Source organism: Halichoerus grypus, chromosome 2 (genome assembly GCF_964656455.1).
Source record: "Halichoerus grypus chromosome 2, mHalGry1.hap1.1, whole genome shotgun sequence".
Lineage (NCBI taxonomy): Eukaryota > Metazoa > Chordata > Mammalia > Carnivora > Phocidae > Halichoerus > Halichoerus grypus.
The window spans coordinates 64,589,480-64,611,945 of NC_135713.1; the positions used below are offsets into that span (position 1 = coordinate 64,589,480).

Consider the following 22,466-nt stretch of genomic DNA (forward strand, 5'->3'; position numbering starts at 1 on the left):
GACTTCAAGGAGACCTGAATCTGAGCTTCCACAGGTGTAGACTCTCAGAACAGGGAGTGGAGGAAAGAGAAGTTTTCTGATTGAGGGTCCTGTAGGAGTGAAGGCCTGGCCATGTGGAAGTACAGATTCTTCAAAGAACAAACAAACCACGTGGCCGGCTCCTGTGGAGTGGGGGTGGCCAAAGCTAAAGCTGGATACGTAGGCTGGGTGGCCCAGAGCATGCAGGGCTGACTGTCAAAGTAACTTCAACTTCACTGAGTACTTTATTTGTATTTATTTTTAAAGATTTTATTTATTTTGAGAGAGAGCTCGAGCGGGGGCGAGGGGCAGAGGGAGAGGGGGAGAGAGAATCTCAAGCAAACTCCACGCTGAGCAAGGAGTCTGACATGGGGCTAGATCCCACTATGCTGAGATCATGAACTGAGCCGAAATCTAGAGTCAGAGGACTGAGCCACCCAGGTGCCCCTCACAGGGGACTTTTAAAGAGGAGTGATGCGTCAGTACTATTTTTTCCTTCATTCATGTATTTATTATCAGCACACGCTGGGCATTGTGCACAGTGCTGAAGCAGATAAAAGATGAACAAGATACAAACCTGGCTTGTGAGTTTATGGATTAGTTGAGGAGACAAAAATATAATGGGTCTTGAGGTTAAAAAAGGAGAAATAGTCTAAGACAGATAAAGTTGTACTTTTGGAAGCATCACAAGGCAGGGCAAACAGATTCTCCTAGTAAGAGTGGCCTTTCAGCTGGAATGTGAAGGATAAGCAGGACACGATGAAGGAAGGGTAATCTGGGAAGAAGGAAACGTGAGCCAAAGTTGGGAGACCTGAGGGTGCCAGGCCTAGAGGGAGACTGAGGTCATCTGGTGTGGCTGGAGTGAAGTGCTGGGAGGCAGGGGCCAGGCATGGAAGGCTCTGAATGCCACCCACAGGTCTTTCTCTGTAGGTAAAGCAGCTCCTTGATCAGACAGGCAATTTTTGAATGATGAAGCAGAATTTTAGGTAGCTATGCCAGTTCGACTCCAGGGCAGGAGCCTGGTGCGAGACTTGAAGGGAGAGAGGAAGGGAGAGGGGAACACAGATAATATGTATACAGAGACAGGTTTCACAGGGGCATATGCAGACTTCCTTGGGGATTAGGAAAGGCCAGGAACCAGGAATTGTGAGTCTTGAGCCTGTCCTTGCCTGTGGGCGATGCTTTTTAACTTCTTTAGAAGAGGAAGCTGGCACTGACTGCCCATGGTGGGGTTCATCCTGGGAGGAGGTGGAAAGGGGAGGGAATGGTTTCTTTTTTCTTTTAAAGATTTTATTCATTTATTCATGAGAGACACAGAGAGAGAGAGGCAGAGACAGAGGGAGAAGCAGGCTCCCCAAGGAGCAGGGAGCCCAATGCGGGACTCGATCCCAGGATCCTGGGGTCATGACCCGAGCCAAAGGCAGACGCTTAACCATCTGAGCCACCCAGGCGCCCAGGGGAATGGTTTCTGATCCTGCTTCCCAACACTCTGTAAAGGGCTCTTAGTGACTGTGTGGCCACAGCCTCCACTGCTCCCCACATAAGCTCAAGTTAAGTGTCAGTTTGAGAAAACGACAACAGGGACAAGGAGTTGGAGCACAAGTGTGTGTGAGGCATTTTTTTTTTTTTTTCAGCAAACCTGTAATATTAAAATCTGAATTTATGAACCAGATCTGCAGGGGGTGGGAGATAGGAATGAGGTAGTTTACTTTACTTTACAGTAGGGTTCATTATTTGCAACTCTCAAGTACTTAGGCTATGTGTGTCATTCCCACTGGAAAGTCAGATCCAATTTATAGAAACTCCATTTACTCCACTTCCCTTGACAATGTCAATAACCTAAGCAGGGTCGGGCCTGGTTGGTACTTGGATGGGAGACAATGTCAATAATCCAGGCTAAAGGTGCAGTCTGTAAAGGCCTCAAGCCTTTCCCAGACCCCTTCTCACAGCAGCTGCACAGAGACCGAGTCTCACTCCTCCACCTCGCAGAGGGGGAAAGAGGGCATGGGGAAGGGGCTGTTCCAGGTCACATACCAGAGTCCTGCCACTAGGAGAAAGTACACAGATGCGGCTGTTATACAGGCCTAGGCTCTAACTCTGCTCAGCCAGACTGCGTGCACTAAAGTCACTTTCCTGTCTTAGCTTTAATTTCCTCATCTGTAAAATGGGATAACAGCCCCATTTAGAACAGTTGTGGAATTAAGTGAAAACTGCCAAACTGTTGACACATAATATCTGCTCAGTGAGGCTAATGACCAAGGCAGATCCCATGCTTCTGAGTACATTCCTCACCTCACCCCCACCCCAGACCAGCAAGCCATCAACACACTGACTCTGTGTCCAAATGTTGCTTTATCTTTCTGCAGGAAAGATCTTCACAGTATCAAAAGTAAAGAATTGAAAAACAAGAACAAAAACAAAACCAAACACAAAGAGAGCAGTGTTGGGCCAGCAGTACCATCAGCCCCCGGCCCACAGGCCAGTCCAGCCCCCAGGCTCTGAGTGAGGAGGCTGCGTAGCACCAGGAAGCGGCTCTGCGGAGGTCCTGAGGGGCCCCAGCACGGCACAGCATCCGTTCAACTTTTGGTTGGTCCAGGATGGCGAGGAGCAGGGAGGATCGTGGGCAGGTGGGTAGGGATGTGGAGGAAGAAATTGTAGACCTTCAGCTGGCAGTTGGGGTCTCAGGACACCCTGAAGCAGCTCGACCCGGCAGGGGCCTGAGAAAACAGAGCATGGCCATACCGTGAGCGATCCTTTGCCCGAGCCTCCGTGCGCTGGCTCTGGGTTTCCATGGATCCCCATGGGTAGGAACAGCTGCCTGCTATTTTTGTTCCCTGGGCTGAAAATACTGAATAGACTTCCTTGATTACCTTCAGCAGAGGATGCAGGTTAAGACCCTGCCAGGGGACAGCTCCCCTGGCACACATCTATCCAAGCCAGGGTGGTGTAAGAGCCCCGCCTCTGGCCTTTGCTGTCCTGCTGACAGGCAGGGGAGAGGCAGCGTACGCACTCAGGCTCCGGGTACACAGCCCAGGCTAGGTCCCGAATCTGCGCCTGCACTGCTTTCTCACACACTCTCCGGGCTCCCAGTCCCACTCAGAGGGGGTGGAAAAGGTCAGTGGAGAGCCCTTAGAGTCGGGTGGGGCAGGGAGGGAACATCTCCTGCTTTGGGAAAGAGCTCAACCAAAGAGGGGGTCCCTGAGAGAAGATGGCCGAATGAGGTTTCCTGGCTGAGAGGGGCACTGGGCTGGGGGAGGGGTGTGCCCCTTTTTCTCTAAGAAGAGGCAACAAATCAAAGTGCCTGGGGTCCCCATAACTCCTGGATCCTGTGAAGTGGACAAAAGGGGCAGGAGGGCACCCTGGCCCTGGCAGAAGCTCCTGAGGGTGTGGACATTTCAGTTTGGCAAAAGATGAGGGAGCCTAGCCCCTTCAGAGAGAGGGGCTGAGGTGAGTCTAAAGACAGTCCTGACTCCAGGCAGCCCAAGGTGCCATAGGGAGCCCAGCCCCACGGGTGGGGAATCCTAAAACCAGAAGAGGACAAGGAGACTCGGCTGAGGGTCCAGGAAGTCTGCTGCCCGACCCAGAGAGGAGCTGTCCTGGCACTGAGAAGAGAAGGAGTAGGAGGACAGGTGAGGACATCCTCCTGGGGTTCCCTGAGTTCAGCTCACCTGCCCCAGTTTCCTGCTGCTTTAAGGGCAGTTGTGTGGTTGCCAGCCAGAAAAGGCCTGATCCCAGGGACAGAGCACAGGGTTATGATAGGGCACTGCACAGCCATTAGGTCGCAAACCTGGCACCAAGGCCTGCCTGCCAGCCACCCTTCTCTCCTGCACTATGGTGCTCAGCCCGGTGCCTTCTCTTGGTCTTCTGTTCTCAGTCCAGAACATCATCTGATATGTCAGTATTTCACACAAAAGGACTTGTGTAGGTGGTTGGGAGAGGAGCCCCGAGCCCAGCTGGGGGCCAGGTGTCTTCTTCAGGAGGCAGCTTAGCTATTAATTTCTTCATGGGGCTTCTCCTGTTTGGGGAGAGCACTTACCAACTCCTCCATGCCTAAATGACCTCACTGAGGCCTTGGTCTAGCTCATCTGCCCTCTCACTGGTCCTTTGGGGCTACCCACATCTTGCATGGCTTTAGCTGGGAAGCACCTGGGTAGCCTACCAGGCTGGGCAAGTGAGATTCAACCCTGAGGCTAATATTGTCAGGGGTGGGGGCAGTCCTCTGGGGATTAAGGCTGCCTAGGCACTTGAGAGGCAGCCAGTAAGGGAAGTAGAGGCCTGGTGGAGATAGCCCAGGGATGGAGATTCAGGAACATAGGCAGGAGGGAGCGATGAAAGGACAGAGGCCTAGGGGTGAGTGGCCACAGAAGAGATGGGGCCTGTGTCTGCAGAGCGCATAGCTGTCACTGTGGAGGTGCAGGGGCCCAGGGCTGGCAAGCCACTAGCCCAACTCCGTGCCCCAGAGCATGAAATGGTCTGGTGGGGACACAGAAGGTGACAGAACTCGGGGAAAGGGAGTACATGCAATGCTTGGGGGTCTCCATACCTCACTGAGCTGTGCTGGGAGTGGTTTTCTTGAGGCTGAAGTTGGTCCAGTTCACAGCAACTTTCTGGCGAGTTTGCTTTGCAGAATCCAAACAGAACCTATTAGGTTTGAGAGACAGCAGAAAAGCATAATCAGAGGTACCCCTCTCCCTGCTGGACCCCACTTCTAGACCCATGTGTCTTGGTCACTAAAGGAACCAAGTCAGCTCTGTACAACCCCGCTGGCTCCAGGGTATTGGGGTCTAGCAGGTTATGAGAGCTTTGCTGGCTTTCTGGACAGGGTGCCCACGAGCCCAGGGAACAGCGTATGAAGAGAGTGACACTGCCTCGGGATACAGGGTGGCTCCTCACGCTGTATTTTACTCTGGCTACACTGGGCGGCCTTCTGCAACCCTAACTACTGCGTGTTGTTTTCAGCCTGAAACCTCTGTGCCTACCAGCTCTGCTGTCACAAAGGCCCTGTTTGACCTGGCCCACTGGTTCTTACTTCTCAGGTCTCAGCTTGGTTCCCACCTCTTCTGGGAGCGCTGCCCACCCCTACGTCTCAGCTGGGTCTGCAGCCCCATGCCCTTACTCCTCCAACAGCACTTATCACTGGACTGTGTGTTTATGGCTCTCTCTCTCCATCTAGACCATATCTCATTTGCCTCCAGCCCAGAGCTCAGTCCAGGCAGAGCAGAGGAAGTGCAAGTGAACATACAAGGGGAATAAAGCTGGAGAAAGCCCTGGTTCTTGGGGCCTGACGTGCCTCCTTCTCCCTGTCCCTTACGCCTTCCCAGATGGCCTGTCCTGCCGTGCGGCTACCTGGGTTCCAGCAGATAGACTGGTGGGAGAGAGCCTGGAGAGGCTCTCCTTCTGAGGGTGTCAGGCTGAGGGTGAGCCTGAGTGAGGGTGGGCGAGAAGGCATCCCCACACCTACCTCTTGAAGTACTCCACCTCCCGGTCAGTCTCATCCATCTCCACCCCATCCATGTCCTTGGGCAGGAACACATCGTCTAGGAAGACACAGCCAGGAGGGCTCAGTGCCCACGGCCAGGCCTCTGGGGTCATGCTCTTGGGGCAGCACTGCCCACACCGAGGACTACCCTCCACCCTGTGGCCTGGCGGGGTGGGGGGCTAACCACTCAGTTCCTGGTGCACTCACCCAGGGAGGCGGCCGTCTTCTCCTGCTTGTTGCGGCTCCGGCGGCTGCGGCCCTTGCCCTGCGGCAAGCTCTGTGGCCTCGCTGGGCCTGGGGGCTGCATGGACTCCTGCTCCAGAGGCCGTGCTTTGGCCTCACCTGGCCAGTTTCGCCAGGAACTGCCCTTCTCGTCGGCTTTGGGGCTGCCAGCCCAGCCTGGTCCTGGCTGGCTCCCCCGGCTCCCCTCTCCAGCCTCGGCACAGCTGCCCACTTTGGGAGGCTCCGGGGCCTTGCCTGGCTGCTTGGAGCTGGGGGTCTGGCCCTTGGCACTGGGAGCCTCGAGGCTGGCTGGGGACCTGGGGGCTGGGCTTGCCTCGTTCTTCTTGGCCTGACTGCCCTGTCTCTTGCCCTTCCGCGGCTTCCCACTTGAGGCCACAGGCTCGGGCAGCTCCTGCTTGCAACTGGGAACCTCCTTTGGGCTTGGCTCCTCAGGGCTAGGGTTGCCTGGCTTGGGTGTCTTGACCCAGATCACCCGGGAAAGGTTGGGCACGGCGTTGAGTCTCCTCACTAGCCCATTCTCAGGGATGATACCGGGAGGGGGCCCCCTCACCTCTGTCCATGGTGGGTGAGAGCCTCTCATTTCTGTCCACGGTGGGGCTGGCTCACCTGGAACTCGTAGCATGTGGTTCTGAGAGGACCCCAAAGTCAAAGGGGACAGGTCAAGGTTAATGTCAGGCCGTTGCTCTGAGGAGCCATTGAGGTTTGAGGGGGATAGGCTCTGGGGCTCTGGCTCAGCAGTCCCCTCCTTAGAGAATCCATTGCTGTCCATGTTGAGCTCACACACACTGAAGCTGGCACGGATAGAGTCCTTGACAGTGTTCTTGATCTCTTGCAGACGGCTGCTCAGGAAGCTGTTGACCCGATCCAGCTCCCGGTCAGGCCACTCCAAGAGCCTCTCCCTGGCAGGCCTTGGCTCCCGGCTTCCAGAAACACTACGATTCACCTGCTTTAGAGCTTCTGCTGCCAAGTGGGCCTTCTCCTTTTCCTGTCAATATAAGCAGCAGTTTCAGCTAGGGCCTGGCTCCTGCCAGGCACCTGCCAGGCACAATGTGACACCTGACACATCAGCCTGGGGCCCAGCTTTGCAGCTAACTAGCTAGAGGCAGGACCTTGGCCATCCAGGCCTGCTCACCCACCCTGCAGGAGTGAGGATGAAATGCAATCAGATGCATGTTCTGGGGATGGAGACAGACCCACAGAGAATAGGTTTTTATAGCTTGTTCACTCAGAGCCCCAGTGTGAGTCCTAGGGCCTAAGACCCACTGGGACTCAAAGGGATAGGAATGCAGCTAATTGCACCTTGCCTTCCAGGCCTGAACTTAAGCAATTCATTCACTGGCTGAGTCTCAGTGGACTCATCTGCAAAAGGCAGACAAAAATTCTGGGGTGAAGACCAAAGTGGGGATGCAAAGCGAGGGAGACGGCTGCTACAGGGGCATTCTCTCCAATTCTGCTGGTAGTAGGGGAAAAAAAGCTGTGACATCATGGGAGGCCTTTCAAGAAGTGAGATGGGGCTGTGAGACCACCGCAGTAGGTCAGATTACTCTGGGTGGCAGGAATTGTGTACGGGTGCTATGGAACAGGGAGAAATTCCGTATAAAAGCCACTCACCACTCAGCTGCCTCAAGTAATCAAGGCCATGCCTAAAGCGTGCCCAATGGACAGCTATCTGGGGCCCCACAGCAAGATGTAAAAGCAGCCCCACTGCCCAGGTGAGAACTGGGGGGCTGGACTCTGTCAGTCAGTGTTAACAGACCCGGTTCTGGAGAATGAAAGTGAAGTCTGTGGGCTCTGAGTCACTCCATCCCTCTGCCCAACCTCCACACACCTGCAGACCAAGGAGGCCTTTAGAGGGAGACGAGAGACAGATGTCAAAAGCCCACGGGAAGGAGATGGTGGTGCTGGGCCAGGGGTTGGATGACTTCCACCATTTCACATATTTCTAGCTGATTTGGGAATGGAGGGGGAGAAACAGGAAAAGGAAACTGGGGAGAGAAAAAGAGGGCATGCCACCACCTTCGAGTCAACTTAAAGAGGGTGACCCTGTGCCCCAGTAGGGCTCTGCGACGGACTAGGACCACCACTGTGGGACCTTGGACAAATCACTTACTCTCTCTGAACCTTACCGTCCCCCTTGGTGTATTTGGGAGAAAAACTGCCTACGTATACCTCCCGGTGTTGCCCGGACACCTGAGAGGGCACGTGTCCCTTTCCCCAGGTGCTGATGAAGCTGTGACTTGGCACTGTGGTGCTCAAGTGGGGAAGCAGCTCGATCTGGAGCAGGGTTTCCAGCCTTGTGCCATGGAGGTCAAGGCCATGGGGATGAAAGAAGGACTGGAAGGCCCTTCACATCACTCCTCCCCTGTACCAGCCCAGCTTTTTTCTGTTAGGAATGGAGATTCCATGCAGGACTTCAATTGCAAAAAAAAGAGTTCTGCTGCTAAACAAAGAAGTCTGAAAACAATGAGTTAGAGAGAGTAACATGGAACCACGTGTGATTTGGTAGTGAGAGGGGAGCACAGAACACAGGCTTTCTGTTATGTGCCACGAGCCTGATTCTTTCCACACGTTGTCTCTTTTAATCCTCACAATTGCCCTTGTTGTGCCATTATCCTCAATTTGCAGATGAGGACACCTGACTTTGGCACAAATAGGGAACTGGCCCAAGGTTACACGGCTAGAAAGTGGCAGAGTTGGGACAGCACACCCAGGTGTGATCTGCAGTTCCTAGTTCTTTCAGTCCTGTTCGACGATCACTTCTTGACCAGTTTCTATAAGGCACTGGGCTGGGCTCTGGGGGATTCAGCTGTGCATGAGAAGTCTGCTTGCGGACTTGAGGCTGCTGGGGGAGACGGACATGCAAACAAGCTGTTTAATTCTGAGTGACAGTGACAAGAACTACAGGGAAGAAAGCACAAGATGCTCTGGGAACTCAGACTGGGCCATCAGAGGTGCTTCCCAGAGGCGGCAGTAGCTCACTGGGCACTGGAGGGTGACTGGGATCATCCCGGAGAGTGAGACTAGCACTTTTTAGGCAGAAGGAAGAGCAAGTGACTGGGGAATGCGCACATATAATCTTTACGGGATGCAAACATTCACAGGGAGAGCTGGGGCCCAGGTTTCTTTTAGGAGTGGTGGGGAGTGGTAGGCGGGAAGGCCAGGGAGGAGAGACAGAGAGATGAAGCTGGCAAGCTAAGCAGGGGCTGAAGAGCCCTGCAGGCCAGGTTCAAGTCTGGGCTTGACACTGAGGGCAATGTTTGGCCATTGACGGCTTTTTCAGTAGCAGTAGTAGGGTGGAGAGAAGCGGGTGGTTTGAGCTGTTTGGGAGGTCTCATGGCCAGGACTCGGGGACAGGTGGGGAGATGGGATGAGCCACAAGAACAATACTGACGACCCCTGGTGCGGCCACTGCTTCCCTGACCAAGCGCACTCTGTTGAGCCTTTCTGTGCATCACTTTGTTTCATTCCCGCAACCATCTGAGTTAGGTTCTACTGTTATTCTCATGTTGTGGATGAAGAAACTGAGGCTTAGAGCTGAAGTGATTTGCCCAAGGTCATCCAGCAAGTGTGGCAGAGCCAGGTTTCAAACTGAGGTCCGATTCCAAGGCTCGCTGCTCCCGATCACCACGACGCATTCCTCCCAGGATGGCACCCTGGGTTCTGGTTCAGGCAACTGGGTGGATGGTGGCGCCATTAACTAGACAGACAATGGAGAAGGAAGAGCAGGCCTCCTTGGAGAAAGAGAACAAGCTCAGTTTTGGATGTGCTCAGTCTGAGTACCAGTGGGGCATTTGTGAGGTGCCCCGTAGCAGCAGGAGTTGTCAAGGTGAAGTGCAGGGAGGAAACCGGTAGACCTAGTAAACCAGGAACACTATCTAGACGGCTTCTCTTTGTCAGGGGGGCGGCCTTGAGGTTCCGGGAGGGTCAGAGGAAAGGAAGAGGAGTCCACGAAGGAGATAGAAGTCAGAGGTGAGAAATCTAGAGAACACGGCATTCCCATTGTTCTTCCCCTCCCCCACCTGGCTGAGGACAGGGGAGCCAAAGAGAACATATTTGAAAAGGAAAACCAATACAACATGTGAGATATTGCCTAGTGGACAGAGATGAGACAGGAGGGTATGATTTAGCAACAAAGATATCACTGGTGGTTCTGTGGAGGGGAGGGAGAGGAAAACAGTTTGCAATGAGCTGACAGGAAAGACAGTGAATGCAGACAACAGTTTTCAAGAAATCTGGCTGTGACGGGAGGAAAGAGATGAGGTGAAGGAGAGAGAGAGGCTGTACACTCAAGGCAGTTTGCTTTCAAAAGAGAGTATAGTGGGCACAGTGAAAGGCTGATGGGAGCCAGCCCAGGAGAGGCCAGAGCCAGAGCAGGAAGCCGAGCTTAAGACTGAGGCAGCGGGAAAGAACTGCACAGCCTTAAGCAGAAGGGGTAACTCTTCCCTCATGACAAGAAGAAAGTCTGCAGGTGGAATGGTAAGATGTTTGAGGGAGTGCCTGTTCACTGGCTTTTTTTCCCTTGTTGAAAATAGGAAGTGAGCTCATCTAACAACTAAGAAAAGTGGGGTGGGAAGAGCCTGGGGATTTGAGAAGAATCCGGAGGTCTGACAAAGGGTCTGTGGTGAACAGAAGTGATGAAGAGCGAGTGGACTAGAGGCCTGCTAGGCAATGTGAGGGCTCAGGCAAGAGGGAGATCACGCGGCCTGGGTGCCACAGAGACATGTGATCCAGTGCTTTCCTAGAGGTGTGGAAGGGGAGAGGCAGGGAGGGGTCAAACCCAGGGCTGTGATTTTTCTGAGTGGGTGTAAATGGAAGGGCAACAGGGCAAGGAATTGAGAGTATTGGTAAGACAGTGAGTGAATGATGGTCAAGGGATCTCTATGGCCTGGGAAGAGGAGAAAGGGGCAGGTGACAACCTTCAGTGGATGAAGAGGAGTGGCCAGGAGACTGTAGGTGACAGAGCCAGGGTCAGTTTCAAAGTAGGGTTTAGTACATGAGGGACAGACAGTCACGGTCTGGAAATGGTGTAAGGGAGCAGAAAGATACTCAGCTTTATTGGTCTCCTGAGGTGGGAGAGAATGGGCAGTCTCCACTGGATGGCTCCCAGGGGAAGCTGTGTTTTTGGTGGACAGCCAGAATGTGGTTAAGTCTGAGAGGTAGAGGAAGGACACTGGAGAGGAGGCTGATGCATAAACAGATAATGACAATGACTGCCTATCACATGACCTTGCAACTGTCTGGTGCTGTGTTGTACTCTGGCCTCTAGACTGGACTGGGCAGACAGAAGCTGTGCAGCAAGTTTCTGAATGAGTGCATGGAGTGTGCGAAATGGCAGCTGAGAGAGATGTGCGAGGTACAGTGGCAGTAACGTGGAAGGAGTTACCTGAGGAAGTCTGAAGGAAGTTGCCAGGAGGAAAAGGAGGGGAGAGAAGAGTTGTTACTGGCATTACCAGCAAAGGGGTAGGGATGTGTGGGCACAGGTTTATGGAAAGCACACCAGGCCTGAGAACTTCAAAGTGTGCCTGCTCGCTGGGACCTAACTGGGAACCACTGCCTTAAGAAGCCAGGGAAGGCTAAAGAGACCGCTGTTGCCCACTGGACACTTCTGGTCAGGCAACACTGGATGGGAGAAAGAAAGTGCTGACCACTTTCTGAAGGCAGCAGTGGGACCCCTTGGCTCACTACTTCAGGCTGCAGGGAAAGGGTCCTGGTTTGTCCTTTGGGCTGGAAAAAGATGTAGAACTGCTGCTGCTTTCCAGAGCACCAGGGCTGTTTGACCACCCAGGACCTGGAGCTAGCTGGTTGTCAAACCCAACTCTTCCACTGCTGGGCTCCCGAGTGTGGCGCTGTGCAGACGCAGCTGGGGGCAGGCAGGTGAAGAGGTAATGAGGTGGCAAGGGATGAGCCGCCAAGCCCTGGGGCTTGCCTGGGAGCAGGGCTGCCCAGGAATAGCTCACTGGGTTCTCTCCTCAGCCCTGAGCTCACTCAGCCCATGGGCTGGGTCATTCCCATGGCTTCAATTACATCTCCAAGCTGGCAACTCCCAGCCCCACACCTCCATCTCCACCTGGAGGTCTCCTGAGAATCTCTGAGTCAATGTTGCCCAACTGAATTCTGTTGTCTTCTGCCAATCCCATCCTTGCTCGGTGAAGGGTACACCATCCTGCCAGTCACCCAAGCAAACACCTGGAAGATATCCCTGACTTCTTCATCTCTGTTCCACAATCAGATCACCAAAGCCAGTCATGTCTGCTTCCCTTGCTCCAGACCCACCATCAATCAGCTTTCCCTGGGCCTCAGTATCCCTTCCAGGAGTGTCACCCCTCCAGGCCACCTTCCATATTGCCACACAGTCATGGTGGCATGCAGATTTGATAAAAGCCCTGCAGTGACTCCCCCTCAGCTATAGGATCAAGTCAAAATTCTTCAGCGGGACCTCTGAGGCCCTTTCGCACCTCTACTAGCTGTCCTGCCTCTCCTCTATTTGAGCTTTGGCTACCCCAAACCGCTGTGAATGTGCTATGCCTGCTGCCAGAATGACTCTCCTGATGAAACTGAACTCACTCCCTGCAACTCAGCTCTCAAGTCAGCCTCTTGGTGAGCCATTTCCAGCGTGCCCAGGCAGGATGGGGGCTTTCCTCACCCCAGGGCTTGTCACATGCTAATGAGCTCGTCCGGTTTTGTGTCAGTCTCTCCACTGGACTGAGCTTCTCCGGGGTAAGAACTTAACTGCATCATGCTTTGGCTCTCAGTATTTGTAGAAGTGTTTGCTGAATGAATAAATGACTGACTGACTGAAGCAAGTCCTGTGCTTTGAGGAATCCAGCAAGCAGCTTCTGAGGCCAGGACTCGTCTTTCCTCCAATCACTGGCCCCAGGCTCCCTAACCCTGATGCCTCCCAAACGCATTCAGACCTTCCCATAGCAGTGAGCTGTGCCAAGGCTTCTGGCAGCCAGCACTGTTCATGCCCCACAAGTCTTGGGGGGTTGGGGCGAGAGATTCCTCAGGGAGGAGAGGCGGTAGAGCTAGGCTCCCCCCCCACACCCACCTTCTTTTTCAGCTTGTGCCGGGCCCGCTTGGCGGCCCTGGCGCTGTTGGGGACTTTGGGCTCCGTGCTGTTGATGAATTCCAGCAGCTCATCCACATCTCGGTGGTCCACGGCGGGCTCCCCAGGGATCCCGCCCAGGGCGCCCCCCTTCACGGGCAGCTCCTCTTTCCGCCTGGTCAGCCTCGAGCGGAGCTTCTCGCGGATCTCTGTGTAATTCCGACTCGTCGGGGCAGCGGGTGGCTGGGGGAGGGGAGGTGCTGACGTTACACCCTGGGCCTGGGAAGCCCGGAGCACTCCCACCCGCTGGCACCGAACGTGTGGTGAGAAGCCAGACAACCGTTCTTCCTACCATAGCCACAAAGGCCAAGTGGCTTCAGCCTCGGCCAGGCCCAGAGCTGAGGCAGCTGTGGGCGGAGGGAGTGGGAGATACGTAACAGCATTGTGAGCACACTGACTCAGGAGCCAGGAAAGCAGGTTTGAGCCCGGGCTTTGTCACTTGGAAGCTGTATGACCTTGGGCAGGTCACTGAGTCTCTGTGTGCCTCGATTTTGTCATCTCTAAAATGAGAATAATAACCCTTAGCTTAAAGGTGACTAACAATGTAATTATGTTCATTTCTTCTGTCCTCAACTGCTCTACCCTAGCCGGCGGCCCTTTCCTCTTCACTTTATGAGACTTCTGAGCTGCTTTCGCCCTCTGTCCAGAGACAGCACGTACTCTGCCCTGAGCCTCCTGCCTGGTGCCGTCTGTGCTCATGGCCCGTCCCTCGCTGGCTCACGCCTGGGGGACCGAGAGCCTCTGCTTCCAATCTGCCTTCATCACGCACAAGTGTTCGCTTCTCTGTGATTACACACGTATGCATGCTCATCAGAATCATAGCTTTCTCTCTGCCATTTCCTTTCCTTTTGCCTAAGGAAAAAAAGTCAATCTTAAGGAGAAACCATGAAAAGAGCAAAGGTAGCAAGGTGTTTAAAAATCCCTACCTCACAAGTGTGCTGTAAGGATCAAGCGAGCGGACACAGGCTGTGAGGACTCAGAGGGTCCCGGTGTGGTTACTATACCCATGGGCGGGGGGGGAGGGTGGGTGTCTCTGGGGAGAGCAAGTGCTCCTTTGGCTCACCCTGACTGGCCCCCAGCCCTCTCTGGCCTGGGTGGGCTCACTCACCGCATTGTGGCCGAAGAACTCACAGTAGCAGCAGTCACAGAACTTTCCATCTCTCTGGTGAGTGGAGGAGGAGGTGCAGGAGCTGCGCTCTGAGCTGCTGTCCTCTTCCTCACCCAGGCCCTCATCTGCCTCGCAGGGCTGGGGGAGCTGGCAGGCCAGGCCGCTGTGCGTAAACCTGTGCCCCTTGCACCCAGGGTCCCTGCTGATGCGGGAGAGAGAGAAGCCCACAGGTGAGGGAGGGCAGGAGCAGGCTGCAGCAGGGGCCCGGGGACGCGTTGCTTCTGATGGCCACTGCTGCGTGGACTACCCTTCATCTGCCTCATCCCATAAAAGCCAAGGCAGTCACACCATATCGGTGCCTCTCACAAGAACAGGGCCAACACGGTCACTGTCCCTCAGGGCCCAGCTCAATGGCATTATTCTGGAAAGGTAGGAACCTTATGTCTCCCATGCCCGCACCCACTGTGTGACCCTCCTGGACTCGGAAGGAGGGTCACAGAGTGGGTGTGTATACCTCCCTATCCTACTGTAGATCACACTTTACTTTGACGGTCTGTTTGCCCACCTGTTTCTGGGACCAGACTGTGCATTCCCTAAGGGCAGGGACTGTTACTTCTATTTTTGGGTCCCAGTGGGCAGCGTAACAACAGTGTATACAGCAGGTGCTCAATAAGCAGGTATCCGAACAGATTAGTGGGCTGATGGCTCTCCTGGAGCATCTGAAGGAGGCTGACAAGGTCAATTTCATCATCTAAGGTTCTTAGACTGAGTCTAAGTCTAAGTCTCCCCCATGGGTGGAGCTGCCTTAGTGTGGGGCCTTAAAGTTAGAGAAGTAAATATGCTTTGTGGGCCAGACTCTAAGAGCTACTTAACTGTTTGGGTCTGGTACTCTATTTAGCATATCATTTCTAAGCATCTCCCAAGTCCTGCAAAACAGATGTTGCTACCCCCATCCTGCAGTGGAAGTAACTTAAGGGTCAGAGTGCTTAACTGCTTTGCCAAGGAGTATCTAGGACTCAGCCTGTGCCTGTGTGCAAAGCTCGTGCGCTCCCATTGTACTGCTTTGCCTCTGGACTTTAGGAAGCACTGGGGGCATCATGTAATATAGCTTATTTTTCCAGGGTAAGAAAAGACTTGGGCCCACAAAGTCCCGTAACTGGAGCCAGAAGAATAAGAGCCCTGGGTTGGCCATCAGAAGCTGGAGTGCCCTGGGGCTGGGGACATGGGGTGGGAGCTGGGAGAAAGGGCAGGATGAGGAGCAGTGAGGAGGCTTGGCTGTTGAGCAAGGAGTAGAGAAGGAGGGGCAGGAACCATTATCAGTGGTACTCAGAGAAGCTTAATCCAAATTGACCATTCTTCACCCACATTAGCAAAATTAAAATACCCACTGCTCCTGAGAATATGAAGAACCTAGCATCCTAATATTGGTGGTTACATCAATTTGGAGAGCCCTTTGAAAAGCAATTTTTCATGTGTATTAAGAATCCTCAAAAAAGACATCCTGACATCCTTTAAACTGAGAACTTTTTTCATTCTGAGGGATCTATTCCAAGGAGTAAAAACCCAAAAGAGGCAAAAAGCTTTAGGCAAAGACATCTTTAGAGAGATTATTTACAGTGTTAAAATACTGGAATGACATAAATCATCAGCAACTGGAAAACAGTGAAGTACACTATGGAGAATATTCTTCAGCCTTCAGCTGAGGCCCAGAAGACCACATAGGAACCAAACAATGAATGCTGAGTGAAACAAGACAACGAAAAACTGTAAGCTTTATAGACGCCACCACCACTGTGTAGGAAAGACCTGCAGGGAAAACTGCCAACAGTGGTGGTATTGGGGTGGTGGGATTTTAGAATAATATAAATGCATACTAAACACAGATCTGATTTATAATACAAAAATACACATTTATCTTCTCCAAAGAATTTTATCTTCCACATCTACATTAATATAAACTTCCTCAGTTTCTATTAGAGTTACTTCAGGGAATCCTTAAGCCCGTAATTCCAAACTCAAATACAGATTTGGGTGCAAGGATGTTTATTACAGCCTTGTTTTTAGTGGCTAAAAACTAGAAATGCCCGGGGGTTCCTGGGTGGCTCAGTTGGTTAAGTGTCTGCCTTCGGCTCAGGTCATGATCTCAGGGTCCTGGGATCAAGGTCCGCGTCAGGACTCCCTGCTCAGTGGGGAGCCTGCTTCTCCCTCTGCCTGCCGCTCTGCCTACTTGTGCTCTCTGTCAAATAAATAAAATCTTAAAAACAAAAACTAGAAATGCCCCAATGTCCAGGAATAGGGAATGATAAATTTATGCTAGAGGTATACAATAAGACATTTTGCAGTCACTTGAAAGTTTTTTGAAGAATTTTAACTGGGGAAATGATATATAATGTTAAAAAATAACTACCACAAGAATGTATAAACATGGACCTAATTTATATACAGAAACATCAGAAACAAAATATACTGCAGTGTTAGAAGTTTATCGTTAGGGGGACCTGGGTGGCTCAGTCAGTTAAGCAACCAACTGTTGATTTCGGCTCAGGTCGTGATCTCAGGGTTGTGAAATTGAGCCCTGTGTTGGGCTCCGTGCTCAGCGGGGAGTTTTCTTGTGTATTTTCTCTTTCTCCCTCTGCCCCTCACCTTGCTTGCGCACATGTGCTCTCTCGCTCTCAAAATAAATAAATAAATCTTAAAAAAAAAAAAAAGTTTATCTTTAGGTCATGAAATTTTTTCTTCATTAGACATCTCTGAATTTTTCCAAGTTTTTAAAAAAACAATAAACATTTACTTCTTTTATGATTATAAAAACTATACAAAAGACCAAGTCTACCCTTTTTTTATTTTCTAAGATTTACTTATCTATCCTACAGAGAGAGAGAGAGCGTGAGTGGGGGGGAGAGGCAGAGGGAGAGGAAGAGAGAGACTCTTAAGCAGACTCTGTGCTGAGCACGGAGCCCGATGTGGGGCTCCATCCCGGGACCCCGAGATCATGACCCAAGCAGAAACCAAGAGTTGGATGCGCAACCGACTGAGCCACTCTGGCGCCCCTAGAGTCTCCCCTTTAATTTCTACCCCAAAGTTATGGTTTGTAAAGTTTCTCCGAACTCAAGGTTGAAGTTAGCAGGAGTAGGCCCCTCATGCCACTTACTTACCTGTGAGTGCTAGGGAGTTGCTGAGAGCTGGGAGGTGGGAGGAGAGGCCCACTGCAGTGCCCGCTGCAGTGCCCGCTACAGGGGTGGCTGCACCCCGAAAATGGTGGAGGCATCTTCAGGAGTGGCATGCTGGTGGAGGGCAGGTGGGGAGTCTGACATGCCCCTGGGGTGTGGGGGGCGGCAGCAGTGGCAACAGGGCATTCTGAAGCCTGGGCAGGGAAAGGTGCTGCCGGGGTAGCAGGCAGCAGGTGCGGGTGGGGTGGTGAGCCGAAGGATCCAGGCTGAGATGGGCTCAGCGATGCTGGCTGGGGGTGGTGGCCGGTGGGGCTGTTGGGTGGAGCAGTGAGGTCTGAGTGCCGGTGGTGCTCCGAGAGAGAGAAAACCTCACCTGTGGATGGTGAAGAAGGGGGTCAGAGTGAGAGCCAAGACCCTGGGAAGGAAAGCCCAAGGGCTCCCTGTCACAACATCCTGCTTACTGTGATCAGAGGGAACCTGTCTGGGGACAGCCTCTCAGCACTGCGGACCAAGTCTAGCAGTACCTCGGGCTGGAGAGTTTTCCCTGCAGGGAGCAACTTGGCTGGACAGACCTGAGGAGCCCAGATCTGAGAGAAGGACCCAGGAATGCCCACCCCATGGAAGGCCACAACACCTCTGCTGTGGCACAAACAGGGGCTATGCGCTCTGTGTCTTGGGGTCTCTCTAGGACTTGCGTGCTTGTAGGCATTCCTCAGGCCCAGGAAAGGGTCTACAGAAGCCAGTGGAGCAGTAGGCCAAAGCTCTGCCTCTGGGCCATGAGGACTGAGGCAGCCAGGGTATGCCAGACTCCCAGGGGGCCCCAGATATCAGAGAAGTGGGAAAAGGCTCTGATGAGTCTTCTTTGGCTTATGCATCAAAATAAATGGAATTCTACTCAATTCTCACAACTCAACTCTCACAAAGGGGAGCAGCACCCCTTTGGAGAACTCAGGCCCTCAATTTTTTATTCTTCTTATGTATTTTAATTCCAGTATAGTTAACCTAAGAGTGTTATACTAATCTCAAGCCCTCAATTTAGAAATAGACAGTGATGAATATTTACATAGTACCTCACTAACCTAAGACTTTTTCTTTGGGTATCTAAGGGTTAACTCAGGGTGTAAAGAAGGCTTATATAGCTGTAAACTTGGCTAATAATCCTGGCAGTTTGTGCCACCAACTTCTTGTGCTTTTTATACGTGTCCCTTAGGTGGAAAAAAGGCGGCCTAGGAAGACAAAGCACCCGGGTCCTCTGTGCTGCTGCAGGGGTCAGGTGTTAGGTGGCTGATGTCCAAAGGAGCACTCAGGTGGCTGAGCGTCCTAAGGACCCTCCCAGACTCCACTTTCTGTTCAGCCGGTGTTTACCACATCCCCTCCTGAATCTGAAGGGAAAGCTATCAGAGCCAATGACAATATTTTTCAACTTCAGAGCTCTGGGGAAAGGAGCGCCATGGAGACAGCCAAGGGCTAGGTACCCCCTGCTTCCATCAGAACAGTTCCTCTTTTACTTATTTTAATAACTGACCTGATTTGTCTATCGAAGTGGTTAGAAAAACATAGCTCTCTACCTTTATGTGGCCTGGCTCTCTCCCGAGCTCAGAGACTCACCAGGGATGGTAGGAGGACTCCCGAGTGAGCTACCCGGCACGGCCCCACTGGAGTGCGGAGAGTTCCAGAGGCCCGAAAGCTTATGTGCTGACAGGAAGGAGCTGGGATCCCAGTCCCCTGAGTTCCCATGGCAGGAGGAGGAGGACGAGGACGATGAAGAGGAGGACGAAGAGGAATGAGAGTCACCCCCACAAGACTGTGATTTGCAGGATGTGTGTGACAAGGAGATCTGGAGAAGGGGGAAGAAAAAGGCTCATGGTAAAACAGCAAACATGAGAGCCGACCCGCTGCTGCCTTAGCTTACTCAGGAGCACCTCCTCCTCCAGGCCCTGTGCCATGGCCAAAGTACAATTCCCACAACTCCAGGTGCACGGGCAGACATGGATCAGGCCTTTGCCGGGAGGGGCAGTGATGCTCCCAGTAAAGTGAAGTGTGTGGATACTGGTGAGAGAGACTGGTAGAGATACAGACTGCCTGTCAACTGTGGGCCTTTGGGGAGTCCTGAGAGCTGCCAAGGAAAGGAAGGGTCTTTAAGTCAAAAGTCCTGAAGCTGACACGATCCTGGGGTAAAAGAGAGGGGCTGGAGGGGAATGAGAACCAAGGAAAGTCTGACTGCTGTGATTCAGGAGATGCCACTTAGATGGCTCCTTCTAACTGAGGCACATGGTCGACCCTCAAACCAACCTTTGCCATCTGTCACATACTGGTTGGCTTTTAAGCGGTCACAGGGCTGAAGGTAGCACGGTGACACAGAAGGGGCAGAATCTCCATCGACAGTACCTACAAGCAGGCACTCACACCGCACAGGCTCTCCTCAGGGGCAAGGGGGCTGCCTGCAGCCTCTCCGTTCTTGCCCCGAGTGTGAACCCAAGCCGCTACTGCTGTGTGGACACAGCCCAGCAGCCACTCAGTGCCTGGGTGCAGGGGCTGCCGGAGGAGCGCCACCTGAGAGGGCAGGGAAGGAACAGCTCAACAGCCTGATGCCTCTGGGCAGGCAGCCCACCTGCATTCAGGGACCCCCTTCTCAGCCGTTACCTACCGCCACTGCATGCTCTCGACCTGTCTGCCTTTCATCTTCCTCCATGCTCTTTCGGCAACTCTGGCAGACCCATAGAGGCATCTCGCCTAGGAGATTCTTGACAAGCTTTGGCATGAAGTCAGGGGGCAGCTTCTCACCCTGCAACACCAGTCCGTTTTGGGAAGGGCCTTCTTCCCAGCCTTTGCGTTCCCGATGACATAGCAGGCAGCAAGTCTGCACAGACTGGGTGGAGGTGGGGGGGACCTGTCCAACAGACAGAAACAGGGTTTCCCAGGAGGGGAAAGGCTCTGCTTAGAAATAGTATTAACCATACTAATAACTTCACTTATTATATGCCAGGCACTGGGTTAGGCACTTTCTATACATAATTTTAGTCCTTGTAATAGCTCTGCAAACTAGGTGTTATTTTATTTTTTATTTTTATTTATTTTTATTTATTTTTAAAGATTTTATTTATTTATTTGAGAGAGACAATGAGATAGAGAGAGCATGAGAGGGGGGAGGGTCAGAGGGAGAAGCAGACTCCCTGCTGAGCAGGGAGCCCAATGCGGGACTCGATCCCAGGACTCCAGGATCATGACCTGAGCTGAAGGCAGTCGCTTAACCAACTGAGCCACCCAGGCGCCCTTATTTTATTTTTTAAGACGAAGGAACAGATTTCGAGAATTTAAGTAACTTGCCCAAAGTTATAGAGCTAGTGAGTGGCTGAATTAGGAGTTGAACTCCGGTTGACTTCAAAGCTCATGCTCAAATGCCCTACAAAGGTTAAAGGAAGGTCCCCTTCCTTCTCTGATATGTCTGGGAGAGGCCACAATTCTTGGGCTGTCTGTGCAGTCCACAGACCAATCCCCACCTGGGGGTTGGGGAGATCCTTTCAGTTAATGTTGAGTTTGGGAGCACGCGTGGCTTTCCCGAAAGCCACACAATTCCATTAGGATCACAGCAGCATTTTGGTGGAGGGGTTTGCATAATTCATCAGAAAGCATTAATTCAATAGAAAACTGAGTTGGAGAAAGGGTAAAACAGACCCTGGTGCTTCCGAGAGGCAGTGAGGTATGGTGAAAAGACCTGGGCTTTGGGGGTCAGACTGAGCCACATTCTAATGCCTGCCTAAGCACACATTAGCTGGGTGACCTTGAGCAAGTTATTAGACTTCCTGAGCTCTGACTTCCTACCTACCTTGCAGAGTTGATGCGAGACTCAGTGCATAAACAGGGAAAGTGCCTAGCCCCATGCATGCTCAAAGCATAGGCCCAATACCCAGTAATTATTACTTGGACTTTTTTTTTTTTTCCTTCTAGGACAAATGACATAGAAATATAAGTCTACAGGTTTTTATGTCATATTGAGGGGTACTGATTGGGAGACTGATTACATTTAATGACCCCAATTAGTGGCTTTCCTATTTTCTGCAGCTTTGGAAGGCAGCTATGCTCACCACTATACCACGAATGCCACGGCTTCCAGGGCTATTCTGTAACTTCGTAGAACCCTCTCTGACACTGGGGTTGGTCATGTCACTTTCTTTGGCCAATGGGATGTTAGCAAATTTGCTGCCAGCATAAGCTTGAAAAGTATGTATGCATTTCTACTTGCTTCTTTGCATGGCTGGGCTTGCTCGCTCTTGCACCTCTGCCTGCCATGAGAGCATGACCGGGCTAGCTGCTGGAGGGATGTGAGAGACGTGTGGAGAAATCTGAGTCTTCCTCGCTGATGGGCCAGTGGATCACATACATGAGTGAGCCCAGCTAAGATCAGCCAAGCCAGCCCCGATCGACAGAAACACCCAGTCAACCCAGAGACTCATGAGAAATAATAAATAGGGTTGTTTTAAGCCACTAAGTTTTGGGGTGGTTTGTTATATGCAATAGTTGTATTAACTGATATACCTTCCAAACTTACCCACCACTAGGTAACAGGTGTTTGCAGAGGCCTAAGCAAAGAAGTAAGGGTACCATCCTCATCCTACCATGAAAATAAATGCCATCATCTTTCTCGAATAAAATCACCTTCTCACAATAAATTGGCATCAGGGTATCCCTAAATCTGTAATGTTACAATTACACTGACCTGGGTCTCTGGTTTCTAGAAAAAGAAAGGAACCAAATAGTACCAGAAGCATAATGAAACATCTGGGGAAGAACAAGGACGTTGGAAAAGAGTACCAGAGAGAGAGAAATCCTATACGTGGAACCTATGTGAGATACTGCCTAAAAAGTTTCTGTCAAGGGAACGTTTCAGTGGACAAGGCAGCTGCTTAACTGCAACTGTAAAAGGATAGAGCTTCTAACCCACTAGTGGTATCTCATGGAAAGGGTGGGAGATTGATGGATAAGGATGGTATTCAGAGAAGTCAAGGAGGCCTTTTTGAGAAGTGTACCCAGGAAACTTTTCATACCTATTAGGTGCCATAGTAACTCCAGAGGGAGGAGATGAGGCCAACATCCAAGTCCCTTTCCCTGTGCTGATGGTGACCACATTCTTAAGGAAAACACCAGGACGTGTAGTTTTGCTACAACAGAGTTTCATTTCATTTGGGTATTAGGTTCTAAAGTTACTTCATAAGAGGAAAATCTTGTCTGAGTAAAATTATTCTGAAATTCTTTGTATGGCCTGTGATGTACAGTATATATAGTTTTGGCACAACCAAGATATCAAGTGTATAACATATATGGCAATGTTCACTAAGTGTTTTT

The 22,466-nt window shown here is 51.9% G+C and overlaps 1 protein-coding gene across 12 annotated transcripts in view; it reads right to left on the reverse strand.

Annotated features, from left to right (window-relative positions):
* Window positions 1–2,351: 2,351 nt before the first annotated feature.
* Window positions 2,352–22,466, reverse strand: part of FAM193B (family with sequence similarity 193 member B) — a 31,898-nt gene continuing 11,783 nt past the window's right edge. For 4 of the 12 annotated variants that reach the window (XM_036084914.2, XM_036084920.2, XM_036084921.2 and 1 more), the window contains 9 exons: window positions 19,771–20,013; window positions 18,732–18,960; window positions 17,109–17,496; window positions 13,954–14,155; window positions 12,789–13,028; window positions 5,705–6,725; window positions 5,480–5,555; window positions 4,562–4,659; window positions 2,352–2,735 (listed from right to left, as the gene is read on the reverse strand). In XM_036084914.2, the coding sequence (XP_035940807.1) occupies window positions 4,563–4,659; window positions 5,480–5,555; window positions 5,705–6,725; window positions 12,789–13,028; window positions 13,954–14,155; window positions 17,109–17,496; window positions 18,732–18,960; window positions 19,771–20,013 (2,496 nt within the window). In that variant the 3' untranslated portion in view covers window positions 2,352–2,735; window position 4,562. Of the gene's footprint in view, window positions 2,736–4,561; window positions 4,660–5,479; window positions 5,556–5,704; window positions 6,726–12,788; window positions 13,029–13,953; window positions 14,156–17,108; window positions 17,497–18,731; window positions 18,961–19,770; window positions 20,014–22,168; window positions 22,283–22,466 lie in introns of those variants that run through there. The other 8 variants (XM_078066931.1, XM_036084915.2, XR_004914970.2 and 5 more) reach the window with 8 other exon arrangements.